Source organism: Cyclopterus lumpus, chromosome 21, assembly GCF_009769545.1.
Source record: "Cyclopterus lumpus isolate fCycLum1 chromosome 21, fCycLum1.pri, whole genome shotgun sequence".
NCBI lineage: Eukaryota > Metazoa > Chordata > Actinopteri > Perciformes > Cyclopteridae > Cyclopterus > Cyclopterus lumpus.
In genome coordinates, this window is record NC_046986.1 from 21,190,426 (window position 1) to 21,209,964 (window position 19,539).

The following is a 19,539-nucleotide window of genomic DNA, read 5'->3' on the forward strand; positions in this document are numbered from 1 at the left end:
CCACCCTTGGAAGCCAATAAGGTTCTGGGTCCCTACGGAAACAATATGAGCCCCTTTCAGACAACAATCTTGACCAAATACACCACTGGGATAGCATCGTATTTACAAGACGAGGCAAGGAAAGTATTAAATTAGATATTAGAACATATAGAAGACATCATGGTATGGCTCATTGCGGTGTGAGAATGGATGCATGTGTTGTGTCATTGTGCGTATGTTCACGTTTCCATTTAAGGATGCACCAATATTTAAGGATGCACCAATCTGACTTTTTCATTCCTGATACCTTAGATTTAGGGTTATCAGCCGATGAGTACCATTCCAATCTGATTCTTCTATTACTTAAAAAAAACTGTTTTATAAAGGGGTCCTACTGAGAAGCGTTTAGCTGGCTTTAGGTGGGGACAGCTAGAATGCTTTTCAAGGTAGACTTGATCAAGACATACCATTAAAGATGGCAGGATTTAATAAAATTATAATCAAATCTGTATAACAAAAATTTAAAAAAGATAAAGACACAATAATATCAAGTATTTAGATAAGGCATAGAGTTGTTTAACTGATGCCCAGGGTATCTCTGTAAAACACATCAGAGAGTTTTAATGGGTAGTATCATCGTGAATTCTTTATTTTTATAGCATTTCGTGATTCATTATGTTCTGGACTTTTTTTTGTCTTTTTGATTATTCGTTAACCTTCTCATCAGCAGTGGTGGAAAGTGAGTAGTACTGAAAAGTATATTTACCCAAGTTTAGCCCACTTGAGTAAATCCATGTTATGTTACTTTATACCTCTACTCAGATTACTAATACAAAATAAATCAACAAATGTAAAGATATGTCATCATAGATTAAGCGACACAGCAGTTTATACAATTGCGACACAATTGTGACACAGCAGTATATACAATTGCCTGCTTACATCATCTATCAATGATCACAATCCAATAATTTAAAAAACATTATTCGAAAATGGGTCATTCTGCACAATTTAAGCATATCATGATGTTAATATTGTGTGTACTTTTATCTGGAACAGAGTAGTTCTACCCTGTGCTACCAGATACAGATTATCAGTGCCACAGATTAGAGAATCCATTAATTTAAAAAAATACAATAAACTATATAGACACTATCAAGCTTAAACTAAGTCTGTGAACACATACGCACATCTCTGGCACTGAGAGCCCGACATGTACCACCTTGTTTGGTCCCAGTTAATCCAGTCTGGGAACCAGGTGTCAAACACAATTATGAGGAGACGTTCACGACTCTCGCTCCTTCGAGGCTTCGCTCCGGGTTTTCTCGCCCACTTTCCATTCCCGACAGCAAAGATGGCGGCCGAGCGGCGTTGAGCCTTCTCCGTAATGAGTTACCAAATTTGGTACATTTGTTGAGTTTTCTGCCGACTAAGGAAACCGAGTCCATGCCGAGAAACCCGTCTCGTGAAAGAGATGTTGTGAGACTGAAGAATAATCTGTTCACGAGGAGTTCCCTACTACAACTCGATAGTTATTTTTTTCTTCTTCTCCGTTGTAGCGCTGGGTGGTTATCGCCGTAGCTAACTAGCCCGTACGTACAGTCATTGTAAAATGGCTCCGGTGCAGATTGGGTCAGACGGGCAGCTTGTTCCGCTCGGGGGTCCGGTCGTCTCGGGTCCGCAGCCGCCGCCGCCCGGGACACCGGCCACTCAAGGGGTCCGTCTGAGCCTGCTGATTGAATTTCTTCTCCAGAGGACCTACCACGAAATTACGCTTCTGGCAGAACTGTAAGTAACACTCTCGCGTTGTAGGCCTCAAAGCTAACGAACCGGCGGGCTATTCAGCTAACGTTTACAAACTCGGCTGGTGCTCTTCTTCTCCAGCCGCCATACACAGAAAAACGAACGGGCGCATTGCAGTTGACACCTATAGAGGAATTGGGAGATGCCTCTTCATATTTCGAGCCCTGAGAAACGCGGCTAGCGCGGATAACTGTCGTTACCGGTGTGCCAGGGGGCGTACCGGTAAACAACACACCGTTTGTCCGAAGAGCACAAAGTTATAGCTCAGTTACCCGGCATTAATAGTTGGTGTTTATTCAAGACTAGTGTTCACGTGGGGCGGTAATTCCGTGGGTTCAACAGTCTGCTGTTGGTTAGCTAGCTGCAAAGATGAACGTTTCCATTTGCTGACATGGGATGCACAGATTTTAGGCAGTTGATAACGTCTACTGAGGATAAGGAACTATTGCAGTAATTAATGTGTTTGTTCTTTTTCTAGGCTTCCCAGGAAAACTGACATGGAGAGGTATGCTTGGATTTTTATTCAGAACTTATTTATCCCTTCACTCCTTCAGCCATGCATTCTTTTTAAGCTGTTGTTTTTTTAATATCTGTTTTTTTTTTTACATCCCGTTTCTTTCTTTTAGGAAAATTGAGATTGTCCAGTTTGCCAGTCGTACCAGGCAGCTGTTTGTGCGTCTGCTAGCCCTGGTGAAGTGGGCCAGCAATGCAGGGAAAGTGGAGAAATGTGCGGTATGTTTGCTTGTAATTTTGACTTCTTGGTTTAGGTGGATAAAAAAAAAATACACTGCACACTGACTTGTCACCTTTTAGAACACAAAATAACCACCACGCTTCCCATCTCTCTACGGTATCCATGGTAACAGATGATTTCCAGCTTCTTGGATCAGCAGACCATCCTGTTTGTGGATACAGCTGACAGGCTGGCATCGCTGGCCCGAGATGCCCTGGTGCATGCTCGTTTGCCCAGCTTCGCCATCCCCTTCGCCATTGATGTTCTCACCACGGGGTCGTACCCACGCTTACCCACGTGTATACGAGTAAGTCCGTTGAACCCCCTTCTCTGCTGGCTAAGACTGTGCATCTTGGGGGATCAAACTCTGGGCTTCTTGACGCATTCTTGTGCAAGCTTGGTGTTTCATCACAGTTGTTACCACGTCCATTTCTTTAGGACAAGATCATTCCTCCAGACCCCATCACTAAGGTTGAGAAGCAGACCACCCTGAGCCAGCTTAATCAGATTCTGCGACACCGCCTCGTCACCACAGATTTACCACCCCAGCTAGCAAACCTCACAGTCGGTAAGCAGCCAGCCAAACCCGCTCTGGTGTTTTTCAGCTGATTAGCATTTAGTTTTTTATGCTGTACTGGTTATGGGAAGATATAACTAGTGTGTTGTGCTTGTGTGTATATTTTTTCGTAGCAAATGGGCGTGTAAAGTTTCGCGTGGAAGGAGAGTTTGAGGCCACTTTGACAGTGATGGGAGATGACCCCGACATCCCCTGGAGACTGCTGAAGTTGGAGATTCTGGTTGAGGACAAAGAAACTGGAGGTAAGGCGTGCACTCATCCGGCTCCGCTGCACACCACAGTGGGTACCAATGACCCACCGATTGACAATATTGGGAATGTTTTCCCTTTTAACCGTTTGCTCACAACTGGTTTGTCTGCCCCCCCCAACCCCTTCCCGCTCCTTCTTGACAGACGGCCGCGCCCTGGTCCACAGTTTGCAGGTAAACTTCATCCACGAGTTGGTCCAGGCACGTCTGTGTGCGGATGAAAAACCTCTACAGGACATGTACAACTGCTTGCGTATCCTTTCTATCGACGTTGCACTTTGTTGTGCGTCCTGCACAAAACCACTTGGCTTTGGTCCCAGTCCGGTGGGAACTACTGCAGTGGGGCGGAAGTGTTTGGCGGAGCATATCGAGTATTGACTGGTCAAGCAGACGTTTGCAGCATTCCAATGAGTAACACAGCTGCAGAACTGCATCCTACTTAAAGCTTTAAAAAAAATACATTATTAATTCTCAAACGACACAATTACCTTTTCTTACTGACTGGTAAAGGGTAGCACTGTTCTCACTACAGCTTGTCACTTAGTCATATCATGTGAGGTGTAATTCATTCCTCATGGATATGTGTTTCCAACATCTTTTAATACTGTACTAAAAGAAGAACATATGTTTATTTTTTTTATGTGTTCACGCTTTTGTGACATTTATTTTCAAAAGATTTCATTGGTCCAAACCAATCACCGAATATTTGTATTTTTAGGGAGTAATGAGTGTGCCCTTCATTGCAACCTGTACATCAGAATCAGCTTTATTGGCCATGTATGTGTGCACATACATGGAATTTGACTCCGGTTACACGTACGCTCTTGTCGTACATGCATATTTAAATTACAAATGACAGGATAAATATAAAAAGACATTAAAGACAACAGAGTAGTAACATGTATGTACAATATAAAAAACAACAACATGTATGTACCATATAAAAAAACAACATGTATGTTCAATATAAAAAACAACAACATGTATGTACAATATAAAAACAACAGTAGTGACAATGAATTGGGGATGTAGTGCAGAAAGTGGTGATAGTGCAAGTATTGAAGATGTAGGCGATTTAGGTGTTCATCAGAGTGACGGCCAGTGTCGGGTGGTTTTGGCGTACAGTGCTCTGTAGCGCCTACCAGAGGGGAGGAGTTTGAGCAGCTCGTGTTCAGGGTGTGAAGGTCTGCAATGATCTTTCCAGCCCGCTTCCTGACTCTGGAGGTGTACAAGTCCAGGATAGAGGGCAGGCTGGAACCAATAGTTCTCTCTGCAGACCTGACTATCCGTTGTAGTCTGTCTCTGTCCTGTTTGGTGGCCGATCCAAACCACACAGTGATGGAAGAACAGAGAACAGACTAGATGATGGCGGAGTAGAACAGGATCAGCAGCTCCTGAGGCAGGTTGTACTTGCTGAGCTGGCGCAGGAAGTACAACCTCTGCTGGGCCTTTTTCCGTATGGTGTTGATGTTGGCGGCCCACTTCAGGTCCTGGGAGATTGTGGATCCCAGAAACCTGAAGGTCTCCACCGCAGACACGGTGCTGTTGAGTATGGTGAGGGTGGGGTGTAGTGTTGAGGGGCTCCTCCTAAAGTCCACTGTCATCTCCACAGTTTTGGGCTTGTTCAGCTCCAGGTTGTTCTGACCAAACCAGAGGACCAGCTGTTCAACCTCACGTCTGTACGCAGACTCATCACCGTTCCTGATGAGGCCGATGACCGTTGTGTCGTCTGCGAACTTCAGGAGTTTAACAGACGGGTCCCCTGAGGTGCAGTCGTACATGCAGGAAACAAAGGATTTGTTTCCGACTGTCACGCGCCTAAGCCACAGCCTGTTAAGCGTTGATGCAAATATAAAAGATCCTAATCGAGCATGCAAGCCACACACAATGCTAATCAGTACATTTCTGCTCTGCCTTTCCCCCACCACCGCCAGCAGTGCAGCTCTCCGTGTCAAAGAGCAGTCTGTGTTGGGCACAAATAGCCCTTTTTTACCAACAAAGTGTATGTGTCTTGAGGATGTGTGAGTGAGTGTGTGATTTGAATGTTAATGGAAAGATGAGTATAGTACTTCTTTTTTATATTATTTTTTTATCTTTAATCACCTGGACTTGGTATTTCCCCACACTGTTTCCTTTAACTGCGTTGTGTCCAGACTCCTTCTGCCTGTCACTGCAGCTGGAGGTGCTCCACTCACAGACTCTGATGTTGATAAGAGAACGATGGGGAGACCTGGTGCAGGAGGAGAGATATATGCCCGCAAAATACCTCACGCTCACTGTCTGGAAGTAAGAATTTTTTTGCTTGCCCGTACATTAAAAATTGAAGCGAACACTGTGTTTCCCAAAAAACAAAGCTGAGAGAAAGTTATATAGGGTTCATTCTTATTCTGTCCCTTTTTTTTGTTTCACCAGCCAACAGGTTTTGGGCAGGAAAACAGGTACAGCCTCAGTGCATAAAGTCACTGTCAAGATTGACGAATCGGATGGATCCAAGCCATTGCAAATATCTCATGAGCCTCCTCTCCCTGCCTGTGACCCCAAATTAATGGAGAGAGCCATGAAGGTACGGTGGACATGTGTTTTCGGGGTAATGTACAATGTGGCTTACTGTACGAGTATCCGACAGATAAATAATGTTTTTTTCTTCTCTTGCTCGTCTCCTAGATTGAGCATCTGTCTGTGGAGAAACTTCTGATCGACAGTGTGCATGCACGGTCCAATCAGAAGCTACAGGAGCTGAAGGCCATTCTAAAGACCAACAATCCCAACGACAACTGTGTGTATATACTCTACTTTTTTCGTCAGTAAATCAAAAACGCATTGCATTCTTGGGTGTGTGTGCATATATATGGGCCAGTGCACAGAAATCAGCGTTGCCGCCTACAGCAGCTGCTGTGCTGCTAATCAGTTACAACAGTTGGGGGAGAAAAAAGAGAGGCCTTAAGGATGCGGAACGCACCATTTTCAACCTGAGAGAAATCTAATGGGAAGGTTTTCTTGGTCTTAATTATGATGAATTGCATGTTAAAAATTCCCCATTAGTTCGTAGAGATTACTCCCACCCCCCAATTTGCGTTCTGTCAATGAATGTGCCGTTGCCAGGGTTTCGAGTCTTCTGCAAAAGAGATACTTAAGTGTGTGTTTTGTTTATTTCAGCGTTCATCGAGACTGCTCTACCCACACTCGTTATTCCGATACTTGAGCCCTGTGGTCGCTCGGAGTGCTTACACATTTTTGTAGACCTGCATTCTGGCATGTTCCAACCCATGCTGTATGGATTAGGTAAGTCATAGCACATGTTAACCCACCAATATATATATATATATATATATATATTATATATTTTTTTTTTACGTTTGTTCATTGGGTTGTGTTTTTTATATAAGGGTTTGTGTGTGTGTGTAACAACAAAGGCTATCGGCAGTTTGGCTGGTGATGTAAATGGTGATTTACTTATTACTGTGAGCAATGCTGCTGTAATCCCGTAATTTCCCCACTGAGGGACTAATAAAGGATTATCTTATCTTATCTTATCTTATGTCTCTCGGATGGTGTAAATGTTCGTATGCTCTGCACTGTGAGAGTGAAACCCCAGTATGTTCTCTCTCTAGATCAGTCCATGCTGGATGACATTGAAAAGACCGTTAACGATGATATGAAGCGCATCATATCCTGGCTTCAACAACTGAAGTGAGTTCTCAATTTGTTACATAGCTATGAGCATGCAATGTATATTCCCAGCCGACAGTATAACATATTCTTTTGGCACAGGCAAAAGATAGCAGAGGGTGTTCGGAGTTAACAGTAGACGCCGAAGTCTGGTGCCTGCTTCTAGTGTGTCAAAATTGACTAATAACTGTCAGTAGCGACACTTGGCTTAGGAGGTGGCAAGCTCTGAATTTCCCAGAGTCTCGCCCTAATAAACAGTGGGAATGCTGTGTGTAATAGTATGAGCTATGAATCTATGAAGCTATGAATCTTTTTGCACCTTTTAGACTTAGTTTAGATGCCAAAATTGTTCTTTTTCTCCACGGTAAGGTTTTGGTTGGGGGAGCAGCGATGTCGACAGTCCGTGAAACACCTTCCCACCGTGTGCACTGATGTCCTTCATCTGTCCAACTCGGCTTCCCATCCCGTCGGCAGCCTGTCCAAACACAAACTCTTCATCAAGCTCACGCGGCTGCCGCAGTACTACATTGTGAGTTCCTCAACCGGTATATTGTTGAAAAGTGCTATAAAAAAAAAATTCTCCACAAAGGTAAAAGAAATGTTTATGTCCTTCCTCTTATTCTTTTTCCTTTTTTTGGGTAGGTGGTGGAAATGCTAGCAGTGCCTAGCAGCCCCACAGCGTTGCAGTACAAGTACTCTTTCCTGTCCGTGTCTCACTTGGAAGGGGACGAAGGACCCATGTGCGCACAGCTCCTGCAGCACTTCAAACCCAACTTAGAACACCTCGTTCAGGACACAACTGGGAGAGGAGCCCGACCTGGGACTAAGAGAAAGGTAGTCAGTGCTACAGTAGTTATACACAAATTCATTATTTCAGCATACACAAATTAGTTTTTTTGTTTTAATGGATGTGGTGCTTGCCTTGAATTTAGAACTTAGAACCTTTTTTGTGAATTTTAGACAAGCCATTGATGAGAAAGAAAACCTGTGAGCCCAGCTGGATAAATTAAACTAAATAAATGTCCTTCAATATGCATTATTTTATTTTTTTTGTCTTCGTAGGTATCTGGGGACCAGGGGGAACCAGAGCCAAAGAAGCCGAAGCGGTCTGGAGAAATGTGTGCCTTCAACAAAGAGCTGGCTCACCTCGTAGCGATGTGCGACACAAACATGCCTTTCACTGGCCTCAGAACAGAGGTACGTCACTCAGTGCTCAGAGAGATGGAATCAATTCATGCCAATCATAGATGTCTCGTAAAAATATCAAAGCATGGCAATCTCAGTCTTTCTTTTGGGCTAATGCTTCATGTCGGTTTATGTCTGTCTTTGAGCAGCTGTCCAACATGGAGATCCCAAACCAGGGTGTCCAAGTGGAGGGAGATGGCAGCAGTCATGCGATACGTCTACTAAAGTAATAATCCCAAACGCGCCCACACACACTCACGCATGCATTTATGCACACACGATGGCAGCTAAATGTATTTTTTCTTCTTCTTTTAATTCGTGAGTAACTTTGCCCTAAGCCATTGCAACTATTCAGCGTAATTGTTTTATTTTGCAGGATTCCTCCGTGTAAAGATGTCGGAGAGGAGACCAGGAGGGCTTTGGAGCGGTCCCTGCTGGACTGCACCTTCCGACTGCAGGGCAGGAACAACCGAACCTGGGTGGCCGAACTGATGCTGGCCAACTGCCCTCTCAACAGCACGCACAGCAAGGAGCAAGGTACACACACACCACATATGCAGTGTGTTCCAGTCCGTCACTATAAGTTTACAACGTGGCGTCTAAACAAACCCATCTGCCCCCCTCCCCGTTCCCGCACTAGCCTCCACTCGACACGTGTATCTGACCTATGAGAACCCTCTGTCGGAGCCGGTGGGCGGCCGCAAGGTGGTGGAGATGTTTCTCAATGACTGGAACGCCATCAGCCAGCTCTACCAGTGTGTCCTCAACTTCTCTCGAACGCTGCCAGGTACGTGCGCCGTCTTCTGTGAAGACTTCACTCGCATGTAAATGAAAGACTGCGTTACTCTTAAAATCAGCCACTATGTTGCTGGTCATTTTACTGCATGTGCTTGGATTTGCAATGCCTGTGTGTTTTATGTATCATGTTAAAAACAAATTATTGTTTCATTGGTTTGGTTTCAAATTTAAAAACCAGATAAATCGCATGTACCTACACACACATTTTAACCGTGTGTGTGTAGAAATCGGCACATGGCTAATTACAGTTGGTTAAGGCTCGCAGTCATCAGTGTCACTCTCGCTGCGGGTCTATGTGTGGCCAAAGAGGCACACTGATCTAATGCAGCTGCGCATTGTGACTGCTTCCCTCCAGAGATGCCATCTTACCTGAGCCTGTTTTCAGAGGTGCGGCTGTACAACTACCGCAAGCTGGTGCTGTGCTACGGCACCACCAAGGGCAGCTCCGTCACCATCCAGTGGAACTCCAACAGCCAGCGTTTCCACCTGGCCCTGGGCACCGTGGGGCCCAACTCCGGCTGCTCCAACTGCCACAACATCATCCTCCATCAGCTGCAAGAGATGTTCAACAAGAGTCCGAACGTGATGCAGCTGCTGCAGGTAAACGGACGCTGTTATGAAACCACTGTCGTGACATATCTTCTAGGGTAGTGGTTCTCAACCTTTTTTCAGTGATTTACCCAATGTGAAATATTTGTGCACAGTATCCCCTAACCAAGCAATTTTGGTTGAAAAAAAAAGTAATCCACAGCGCTATGCCATCAGTGATATTAATATAAAACATATCAAATTCAGTTTCTGAACTTACACTTATATTCTATTGAATATTGATTAAATAACTATTTTCAAAGGGTTTTTGAATGGATGCACATTTTAAATATATTTAAAAGAAAATCTCATGTACCCCCATTTGAGAACCACTGTTCTAGTACCCTGTTCCGCGTTCTCTATCCACATCACAGACCATCTACTCATTTTTCGATGCTTTGTGTGATTTCCTAGGTAAAGTTGCTACTTTTTATCTTTCCTTAGGTGCTCTCGGACACACAGGCCCCTCTTAATGCGATCAACAAGCTTCCAACAGTGCCCATGCTGGGCCTGACCCAGCGCACCAACACTGCCTACCAGTGCTTCTCCATCTTGCCCCAATCGCCCACGCACATTCGCCTGGCATTCAGAAACATGTACTGCATCGACATCTACTGCCGCAGCCGCGGCGTGGTAGCCATCAGAGATGGAGCCTACAGTCTTTTCGACAACACCAAGATTGTCGAGGGCTTCTACCCTGCTCCCGGACTCAAGGTATACCAGCCGCGGATCACAGTAGTGGTGTCAGTTTCTGTCTAAACTGTTTGACCAAAGAAAATCCTGTATTTTTAGTTCTCATGGACGTGATGATGAACAACCTTTTTTTTTGGTCCATCTTTTTAACATTAATGTCCTTCTCTCGTGTCCCCCATCTAGACATTCTTGAATATGTTTGTAGACAGTAACCAGGATGCTCGCCGGCGCTCCGTCAATGAAGACGATAACCCGCCCTCGCCGGTGGGCGCCGACGTGATGGACAGTCTAATGAACCAGTTGCAAGCTCAGCAGCAGCCACAAACGATGAGAGGGGGCGCGGGAGGCGTCTACCCGCCTCTCACCTCACCGCCTCCCAATTACCATGCCAACGTAACGCCATCGCCGTCCATGATGCCCACCCAGTCGCCAGGTAACGGCACACTTTTTGCATTTGACTCAAGTTTGTGTGAGTGAATGATTTGCCATGCAGCGTTACGACCAACAAATCATTGTTTTTTTAATATATCCCACCCTGCTGACTTACGCATTTCGTTGCAAGAGCGAGTCGTGTGAATGTGAACGAGGAAGAGCAACCATGTGTGTCCATTTTCATTATCATTATTTTTTTTTTAAACCACTGCGTTTCTCATGCACACACACACCTCACAGCCGAGAGGGAACAAAGCATGCATTTATTCCTGCTCCTTCCATTCCTCTCCATCTCAGCGAGCCGGAGACTACAGCCCTTCTTGCCCTGCTTTAGCATGTGTCTACATGCGTGAGTGTGCGTTTGAGTGTGTGTGTGTGTGTGTGTGTGTGTGTGTGTGTTTGTAAGGAGAACTTGTCAACCCAAGAGTCTGACGAGTCCTTTGGTGTGTGTGTGTGTTTGTTTGTTTGTGTGTGTGTGTGTGTGTGTGTGTGTGTGTGTGTGCAGGGAACATCCATGCCTCTGGCTCCCCTAGTGGAGCTCTGAGGGCACCTTCTCCTTTCGGGCCCACCCCATCTCCGTCTTCTCTGGGCATAGCCATGGGCCCGACCAGCTTTGCCAGTCCCCACGGTAAGCAGCAGGGTGGCCCGTAAATTCTGGCCCTGGTGGTGGTTCTGGTCTGTGGGACAAGGGCTGGAATGGGCTGCACTAAACGGCGTCACTTGGCGCTGCAGACTGTATGACCAAGTGGCACGTGGTCAGTGGACCCACGGTGCTGTATTTGCTTCACAGTGGGTTTTTTGTTGTCCATTAAGTTGTTGTTTCGTCGCTGATGGCTGTTCCGTCCTCCCCATAGGTGCTCTGGACCCCAGCTCTCCGTATGCCATGGTGTCTCCCAGCCATAGGGGCCAATGGCCAGGCTCACCCCAGGTGTCAGGGCCTTCTCCTGGGGCTAGGATCCATGGCATGTCCCCTGGTAACCCATCGCTGCACTCGCCTATCCCGGACCCTCATTCTCCACGTGCCGGGACCAGTAAGTACTCGCACCTAGTTTGGTCCTTTACTCGTGTGTTTCTTAATGCTACCAGTCACATATGTCTGCAACAAGATGACATCGTGTGACACGTCAGCGTAGCTATTTTCAGTTGTTTGAGTGTTTGCCTACAACTTCTTTCTCCCTCTTGTCTTTTGGTTTAGGTTCACAAGTCATGCCTACCAGTATGCCTCCCCCCCGCAAGCTACCTCAGCGCCCCTGGGCTGCCTCCATTCCCACCATCCTTACCCACAATGCCTTGCATGTACTTCTGCTCCCCTCACCTACTCCCTGCCTGGTGCCGGGCCTGGCAGGGAGCTACCTCTGCTCACCACTCGAGCGCTTTCTGGGGTCGGTCATCATGAGACGGCACCTTCAGAGGATCATCCAGCAGGAGTCCAACGTAAGTACTGCACTCATTTGGAGAGATCTGGGTGTGTTCTGCTCTCTGCGCTCCCCTAACTTCCCCTGCTCTGTACATTCTCCTCCAGTTATCCATTGTGAACTCTAATGAGCCGGGCGTGATAATGTTTAAGACGGATGTACTCAAGTGCCGCGTGGCTCTCAACCCAAAGAACTACCAGACGCTGCAGCTCAAAGTCACTCCAGAAAATGCAGGTCCCTGGTCCCAGGAGGAGCTTCAGGTGCTGGAGAAGTTCTTTGAGACGCGGGTAAGAAAGAGCAGCAGCCACTTGAAGCCTCAGTCATACATTAGTCAAACACACATAGTGATACATGACAAATGCATGATAACCGGGGGGGGGGGTTTTGTGGGTTTTTAATTATTGTATTGTATTAGTCGAAGTGTTGTGTTTTAACTAAAAATACTTGTCAGTTTGGTTTACAGGGATGGACTTAAAAGGCCATTCATAGAAAAAGACATGCCTGCACTTATGTTGTTGTTATTATTCCGTTGATTCATCTGCTGTCGTCCTTTTGCTAGGTTGCTGGTCCTCCCTTCAAATACAACACGCTGAATGCCTTCACAAAGCTGCTCGGGGCGCCCACTAACATCCTGAGGGACTGTGTGCGCATCATGAAGCTCGAACTGGTGGGTAGCTGTTTCTTTTTTGTTACAATGTATTGAATCATGCTTGTGCGTGAGCCCCCTCATTTTATTTGTTGCTGTTTTTTTTGTTTTTTGATCCATATAGAAAATGACTAAAATTGCAATCCATACGTATGAATATACAAACTTTAGTTCCCAGCTGGCAAACATTGCAACAAGATACAAGCTCCGATAAACTGCTTTTTGCACTGCTGTGTAGTAGAGAAAATGTATTGTTGTGTGATGAATAGCACAATTACAAGATATCCATCAAATATGTTGTTGCCTTTCTTATTTTATTTATTTTTATTTTTTGCCACTCCTTTCAGTTCCCTGACCAGGCCGCTCAGCTGAAGTGGAACGTTCAGTTCTGCCTCACCATCCCTCCCAGTGCCCCTCCGATCGCCCCTCCTGGGACCATCGCGGTGGTGCTCAAGTCCAAGATGCTCTTCTTTGTAAGTCTCCGCAGCGCCTCCACGTTAGCTCCTTGTAGCATTATTTTTTTTTTTAACGACCTTGACCCTGTGTTTTGATGATTTTTAAAAATGTTTTATTTGCCTCACAGTTGCAGTTGACCCAGCGTATCCCAGTGCCCCAAGAGCCGGTGAGCATCATCGTACCCATCGTATACGACATGTCCACCGGCCTCACGCAGCAGGCCGACATCCCCAGACAGCACAGCTCCTCTGGCGCCGCAGCGCTCATGGTCTCCAATATCCTGAAGAGGTTCAATGAACAGCACCCAGCCAGACAGGGTGAGACCCGCACGGGATCAAATCTGACAAACTGAAACTGGTGTCAACTGGATATTCACAAATGTCCTTTCTAACGCTGGGGTCTTTTTCTGTCTTTCTTTCAGGCGAGTGTACGATATTTGCGTCTGTTCACGAGCTGATGGCCAACCTCACTCTACCCCCCGGCACTCGTCAGTAGAAACGACACACTCAAAAGTCCTGGAAGTCAACCAGAGTCCCTTTTGAGACCGAGGACGGTCCATCTCTGAGCGAAGAAGAAAAAGGAAAGCAACAGCTGTGGTCCGAAGATGTCAAAATCCAGCCCGTCTCTCTCCGCTTCAGCCACTGGACTATTGAACCGATGGGAAAATGCTATTGTGAAAAGAATTTAAATATGTACAGTTGTGGACCACAGTCTTTATTCTTGATAGGAGCTCACAAACAAGATTTGATGGTGAAAGAGGAGGAGGGGGGGGGGGGGGGTATAAATGTTATTTGTTTTCCTCCAGGTGCACTTGTAAACAAGATTATCTATTGAAATTAAGGTTGTTTACGAAAATATGTATTATATTGTATATTTGAGTGTTGAACAGAATCAGGTGAGTTAGAGTTTTTGCTAGAGAATTGTCTTCAGTTTTTCCTTTTTTTTTTATAATGCCAGACTGATATTATTTTAGTATCAGGATAGCACACTATTTAAATTTTCTTTCCTTTACTTGGCCAATACCTCTGCATTTTTATTTCAAACTTTCACTTTGGATACTGTAAAAACTGTGACAAACTTTATAAGCCAGTTGTATTTTATTAAGACCCATTTTGAGTCCTGATTGGGGGGATTTGAGACTTCCTGTCTGACTTTGCTATTTAATAAACCACGCCCAGAGTTGGTTTGTGCTTCAAGGATCATCCACTGGCACCACTAAACAAATCAGATCGTTTACTGAAGTGAAAAGAAGCTACTCGCTACACTATATACAAATACTATATTATAAGTAGTCTGCTGTGACAATTCAGGTGTTATTCAATCAATTTTTGGCCAATCATTATCTATTCCGGCCTCAGTTGTGAAGATGTGCTACTTCAGGTAACTGTGGTAAAGGTCATTTTTTCAATATTTGTTGACAGCGTGTCGTCCAAATGATCAGTTGAGATAATATTGTATCATTGATGAAAATGATATTCAGTTGCAAGACAACACGTTTTGGTGTAAACGGTACAACAATTCCCTTTTAAATTTAGTGGACTATAGGTACGAATGAAAATACTACTAAGCTACAGTACTCCACCTCTTAGACCGTGGTGGTCTTTGTGAGTCCTGCGTTAAACCCGTATAGAGAACGGCCACCCTGATCCCCAAAACATGACATCATTCAGACTGGACCCGGGGAAGGGGGCGTTCAAAACTGCTAATCACGGACCGTGACTGCACTGTTGTCGTTGCAAAAGGGCGTGGGCATTGTTTTTGTTGTTGATATTATTACATAGCTGCATGGATCCTCCGGGTGTTGAGGATGTAATCTTCACCTCGCGGCAGCGTGTGATCGTCGGTACCTTCGAAGAAAGCGGAACGAATCGCGGACGAAGAGACGCCGTGTCGGCTTTTTTACGCAACTCCCACCGAACAGTTGACACGCGAACGCAACCTCCCTCGTGATGGATTTGGATACTTCCAGACAAAATGACATAAGATAAATAAATGGATGGATCCTTATCTGTCTATTTAACCCTCTTCTTCCCAAAAGTCTCAACTGGTGACGTCGCTTCTGCAGACCCCCTTATGGCTTTTATGAGCGCTGCCAGTTGAGGAGAATAGCGAGATAACCACAGAGCCGGGCTCGAGTCCGATATGGCGGCGAGCACGTCCGAGCCGCTCTGCCAGCCGTGCGTTTACCACGAAGCATTCAAAGGTAAGTCCCGGGGATGCACACTCGTTTTTTAAAATTTTTATTTATTTATTTTTTCTTCAAATTTCGGGCAGTAGCAGCGGTAACATCTTTCTGGTGCTCGGTATTGCGCGCAGAAACGGGCCGCGTCTCATTTCAACGCGCTGACCACTCCCCTTCGGCCACTGTAAAAAGTCCTCCATCCTTCCCGTAGGACCTGTAGGATAGATGACGCATGCTTTCCCCCCCCCCCCCCCCCCCCCCCCCCCCTCCTTCTGTGAGTTTGTGTTCATTATTAAGGGGAGATGTCAGACAGGCCTACTGATTTGGTTGCTGTGTGGTCAGTGGAGCTGCAGGTGAGGAGACCTCTGATGCCGGTCCAGCTGAGTCCGGAGCGGGTGGGCCTGGAGATGTTGTGTCTTTGCGGGCAGCTGGACCTCCTCATCAGGGCACAGATGCAGCAGGTAGAGTTGACCCTGAGCGCCCTAAACACATCGCTCTCTGCCGATGCTGACAAAGATCACATTTAACTCCTGCACTTTGTTCTCAGATTTCATTTTTAAAAATAAAAAAAATTAGCCCCATCAGCTTTAACCAAAGCAAAATACAACTTTAGTTCAAGTTGGTTTAATTGTATTTTTGCATCGTGCTGCTTGATTAAAGAATCAGCTCTGCTTATTGCCTTTTAATTTGAGGTTTATTTTGGGCGGGGTGAGTTCTTTAAGAGAGCTTTCATTAGCCAGGAGCACAAATCCAGATAATGCACATTTAGGCCAAGCACCAATTTTCTTAAATTTGATTAAATTGTGTACACAGACACACACACATTTTGGTCTTTGAGAAGTCCTTATGACCATTTCCCACTCTAGCATTTATGACAGCCCTCTAAAGGCCGCCTTAGACTTGAGGAAGTCACTCGCAGCTACAAGCACGATTATGTGCATCTTATCCCAACATGCCAACACCCATGAACTGCTTTCAGGTCCATTGTGAATTCTGTCCTATTGTTCATGAAGCTTTTCACATCATTCTCTGCGCCGACGCTCCTCCCTTATGTTTATCCGGTGATGTTATCCTCCGTGGTGTCTGTGTTTCCAGTTCCAGGAGCAGTTGGGACAGGGCTGTAGCCCAGAGGAGGCGGACACTTTCCAGGCTCAGGGATCCGAGATTCTCGACCAGATGCTGCAGTGCCTTGAACATCTACCGAAGCCCATGCCCCAGCTAGAGGTACGCCAGCTGATGATAGTGTTCGAATAAAGTGTTGGCGTCACACGCCTCCCTAAAAGGGCAGCTGTGTCATGCCGTAAAAGCAGGGGGCTCGTGTGTTTCCACAGGACTACCTGGACATGGTGGGCCTGTCAGTAATGTTCCCCCGGGTGGAGGTGTTCCTGATTCAAGGCAGCCCTGTGGACATGCTGGAGAGCCCCCCGATGGACGGTAAGAGGAGGAGGAGGCGGCAGCAGCACATTTTTGTATGCATATATTTTGAAAGGAATGTCAAATATCAGGGGCTTTTATTACTCGAGCTGTGATTCAGTTCAAGACACATAAAAAAATAAACAAAAAAATGCAAAGCTGTCAAAAAGCAGCTGGTTTCTAATTTAGAAATATCAATGGCAAATATATTTGACTTTTTACTCCATTTGAAAACTTCAGTTCCGATTAACTTTGCAAAAGGAAGCTTTCACACACGACACACGAGATTGACTTTACATTAAAAGTATACACACGATAAAACACTCACATTATTCTCCACGGTGAGCACATTTGGCTGATAATCCTCCTGTGCTTTTATGGCTGGGTTTGAATGTGGGACAGATTGACTATTGACACTATGGTACCTGCACTCTAGTGAAGGAGCTACATTTCCTGTATATTCTCGCCGCACATCATACCCCCCCCCCCGCGAAGAAATGGACTTACGTGAGCCGATGCTTCCTCTTCCTGCAGAATACTTCTCCCACGTCTCCAGACTGAACCAGCTCCTGGTGCTGAGTCAGCAGCTGGAGGAAGACATCAGGCACCTCGGAAGTCACAAATACATTGCCCACCAACTGTCGGTCATCTATGTGAGGAGAAAACATTCCCATCATGCATCGTCCGCCCTGTTTTTGTCCCACTGTGCTTTTTAATGTGGCTTTTTTTTCTCGTTCTTGCAGCAAGTCGTCAGCTCTTTCCGAGGAATTCAGGCTTTCTCCGAAATGAAGAAAGACATTGAGGCCAACTTCAAACAGATGAAGCAGTCTCTGGCGGTGGAGGAAGGTTCCAGGCACGAACCTCAGCTGGCCGCTCACTACATCACATGGTGAGTTAAGAGTCCAAGCTTTAAGTTGATGACGATGATGACGATGATGATGATGATGATGATGATGTTTAGTGCAGCAACCGACTGATGTGAACCCTGCTCCCCGCATAGGATCTTAGAGCTGACTCAGAGCTTAACAACGGTGGTGTTGACACTGCCAGAGGAGCTCACGGAAGACCTAGAGCAGGCCGTGACCTTCGTGTCCCAATTCATTTCCTGACTCGCCCCCCCCGAAAAAAAAAAGACAGACGCCTCTGCACCTCTGACGCTCTGGGTCTCTGGGTCTCTAGATCTCTTTGGGAGCCTCTCAATGAACTGACTGTGAGAAAGGTGCTACGTTGTTCCATTCAACCGGTGGGGTTGGATGCTCCATTTACAAATCATGTAGGTTTTTATATATCGCCCACCCCCCTCCCCAGAATGTGGCCCGTATTAGTCCCCTGTGTTGAGTCCGTTGGAGATGAATGTAAAGTATGATTCCCTCCTTGCACTACTGTTATATCTACTGTTATGCTTTTCTTTTTTTTAACCTAGTGGAATAATAAAATTGAACACAAATTAGGGGAATGTGTTTGTGTCGTCCCTGTTCCGAGCACATGTGATGATCATTTCCAAGGACAGAGCTAAAAGGCATGAACTTTGACTCGTCATTGCAGTTAAATGAGAGGCGTAACTATTACTAGCAAAGTACAATTATCATTAGTGAAAGATCCACATTAAAGGCCCTGAATTTAAAAAATAAAAGTTTTACATTTTTTCAGTGATGAGCTCCTACACAAACACAACTTTTCTGCCAAAGTTGTCAACAGTTTGGGTTATTTCACATGAGAGCGATTCTCTGTTTGGGGTTTTTGTGGGCGGGGCTCCGTTAACAAAGTAATTTGATCCAGGAAGCATACAAGAGTATAAAAAAACCCTGGTAAGATACAGAAGAGTTAGTCCAACAAGGGATTTGATTGTCATTTAGAATTATTAGCAACACATTAGCCTCAAACAGCTAGCAGGCTATCGTGGTAGCACTTAAATGTCTCTTACTGATAGCACTTTGTAGTTTAACTTTATTGAAGAAATTGTACTTGCTTGATTCTTGTTGTTCTGAGTTTGGACTCATGGTTTAATGCACTTATTGTAAGTCGCTTTGGATAAAAGCGTCAGCTAAATGACATGTAATGTAATGTGTTAAACATATGAGCGTTTCCATTTTCTGCTGCCAGAATAACTCATAATGTTATTGAGCAATGATACAATGAATAAAACAGATATTCTAGAGACATATTAATATAATTCAGTAAAACAGTAAAACACACTAACATAATATATCATGATATAATACAGTAATTATACGGTATTATATCATGATATAAGATACAGTAGCATATAAGGGGTAATGTAATAATGTAAAATAATACATAGCAGGGGCTATAGGATTCAAAGAAAGGGGGGCTAATCCATTAACAGGCAAAATTTATTTTTTAATTTTGTTTATGTTTTATTCAAATGAACCAAACTTTTTAAAAGAAAAAGATACCGTGACTAACCAATATTAGTCCATCTCTTAATCTTATCTGACCTATGGCACTCAGAACGAAGCTCAGTCGTTCCTATGTAAATCTTTAACACCTCACAGATATATAGTTTTTAATAAAACTATATATTTTTATTATGTATGGTGGCAATGTAGATACAGTAAAGTATACAAATTTCATGAATACGTGTTTTTTTTCTCTCTACTATTTACTTTAAAAATAAAATAATAATAAATACTACTAATACATTTGAGTTAACTCTAGTCAAAACAGTTGAGCAGAAATTATAAATAAAATTATTTTAGTA

At 44.9% G+C, this 19,539-nt stretch overlaps 2 protein-coding genes across 5 annotated transcripts; both read left to right on the forward strand.

The window, feature by feature from the left end:
* Window positions 1-1,328: 1,328 nt before the first annotated feature.
* med14 (mediator complex subunit 14) lies at window positions 1,329-14,405 on the forward strand. 4 transcript variants are annotated; one of them, XM_034561569.1, is made up of 29 exons: window positions 1,329-1,767; window positions 2,261-2,287; window positions 2,409-2,514; window positions 2,649-2,822; window positions 2,954-3,083; window positions 3,206-3,334; window positions 3,486-3,593; window positions 5,494-5,626; window positions 5,753-5,903; window positions 6,005-6,116; window positions 6,497-6,622; window positions 6,952-7,030; window positions 7,379-7,538; window positions 7,652-7,843; window positions 8,072-8,206; window positions 8,344-8,420; window positions 8,571-8,731; window positions 8,835-8,981; window positions 9,348-9,592; window positions 10,025-10,294; window positions 10,457-10,706; window positions 11,211-11,333; window positions 11,560-11,736; window positions 11,901-12,139; window positions 12,228-12,407; window positions 12,680-12,787; window positions 13,114-13,239; window positions 13,350-13,539; window positions 13,644-14,405. In XM_034561569.1, exons 1-29 carry the CDS (start codon window positions 1,592-1,594, stop codon window positions 13,715-13,717), a joined length of 4,305 nt encoding a protein of 1,434 aa, XP_034417460.1. In that variant the 5' UTR covers window positions 1,329-1,591; the 3' UTR covers window positions 13,718-14,405. The 4 variants fall into 4 exon arrangements, with proteins under 4 accessions (XP_034417460.1, XP_034417461.1, XP_034417462.1 ...); XM_034561570.1 differs by having other exon boundaries at window positions 9,378-9,592; XM_034561571.1 differs by lacking the exon at window positions 11,211-11,333.
* A 43-nt stretch (window positions 14,406-14,448) lies between these two features.
* si:ch211-218d20.15 lies at window positions 14,449-18,107 on the forward strand. The gene is made up of 7 exons (XM_034561573.1): window positions 14,449-15,425; window positions 15,747-15,865; window positions 16,500-16,628; window positions 16,736-16,838; window positions 17,352-17,470; window positions 17,561-17,706; window positions 17,818-18,107. The coding sequence occupies exons 1-7, from the start codon at window positions 15,365-15,367 to the stop codon at window positions 17,924-17,926; spliced, it is 786 nt and encodes a 261-aa protein (XP_034417464.1). The 5' UTR covers window positions 14,449-15,364; the 3' UTR covers window positions 17,927-18,107.
* Window positions 18,108-19,539: the final 1,432 nt, after the last annotated feature.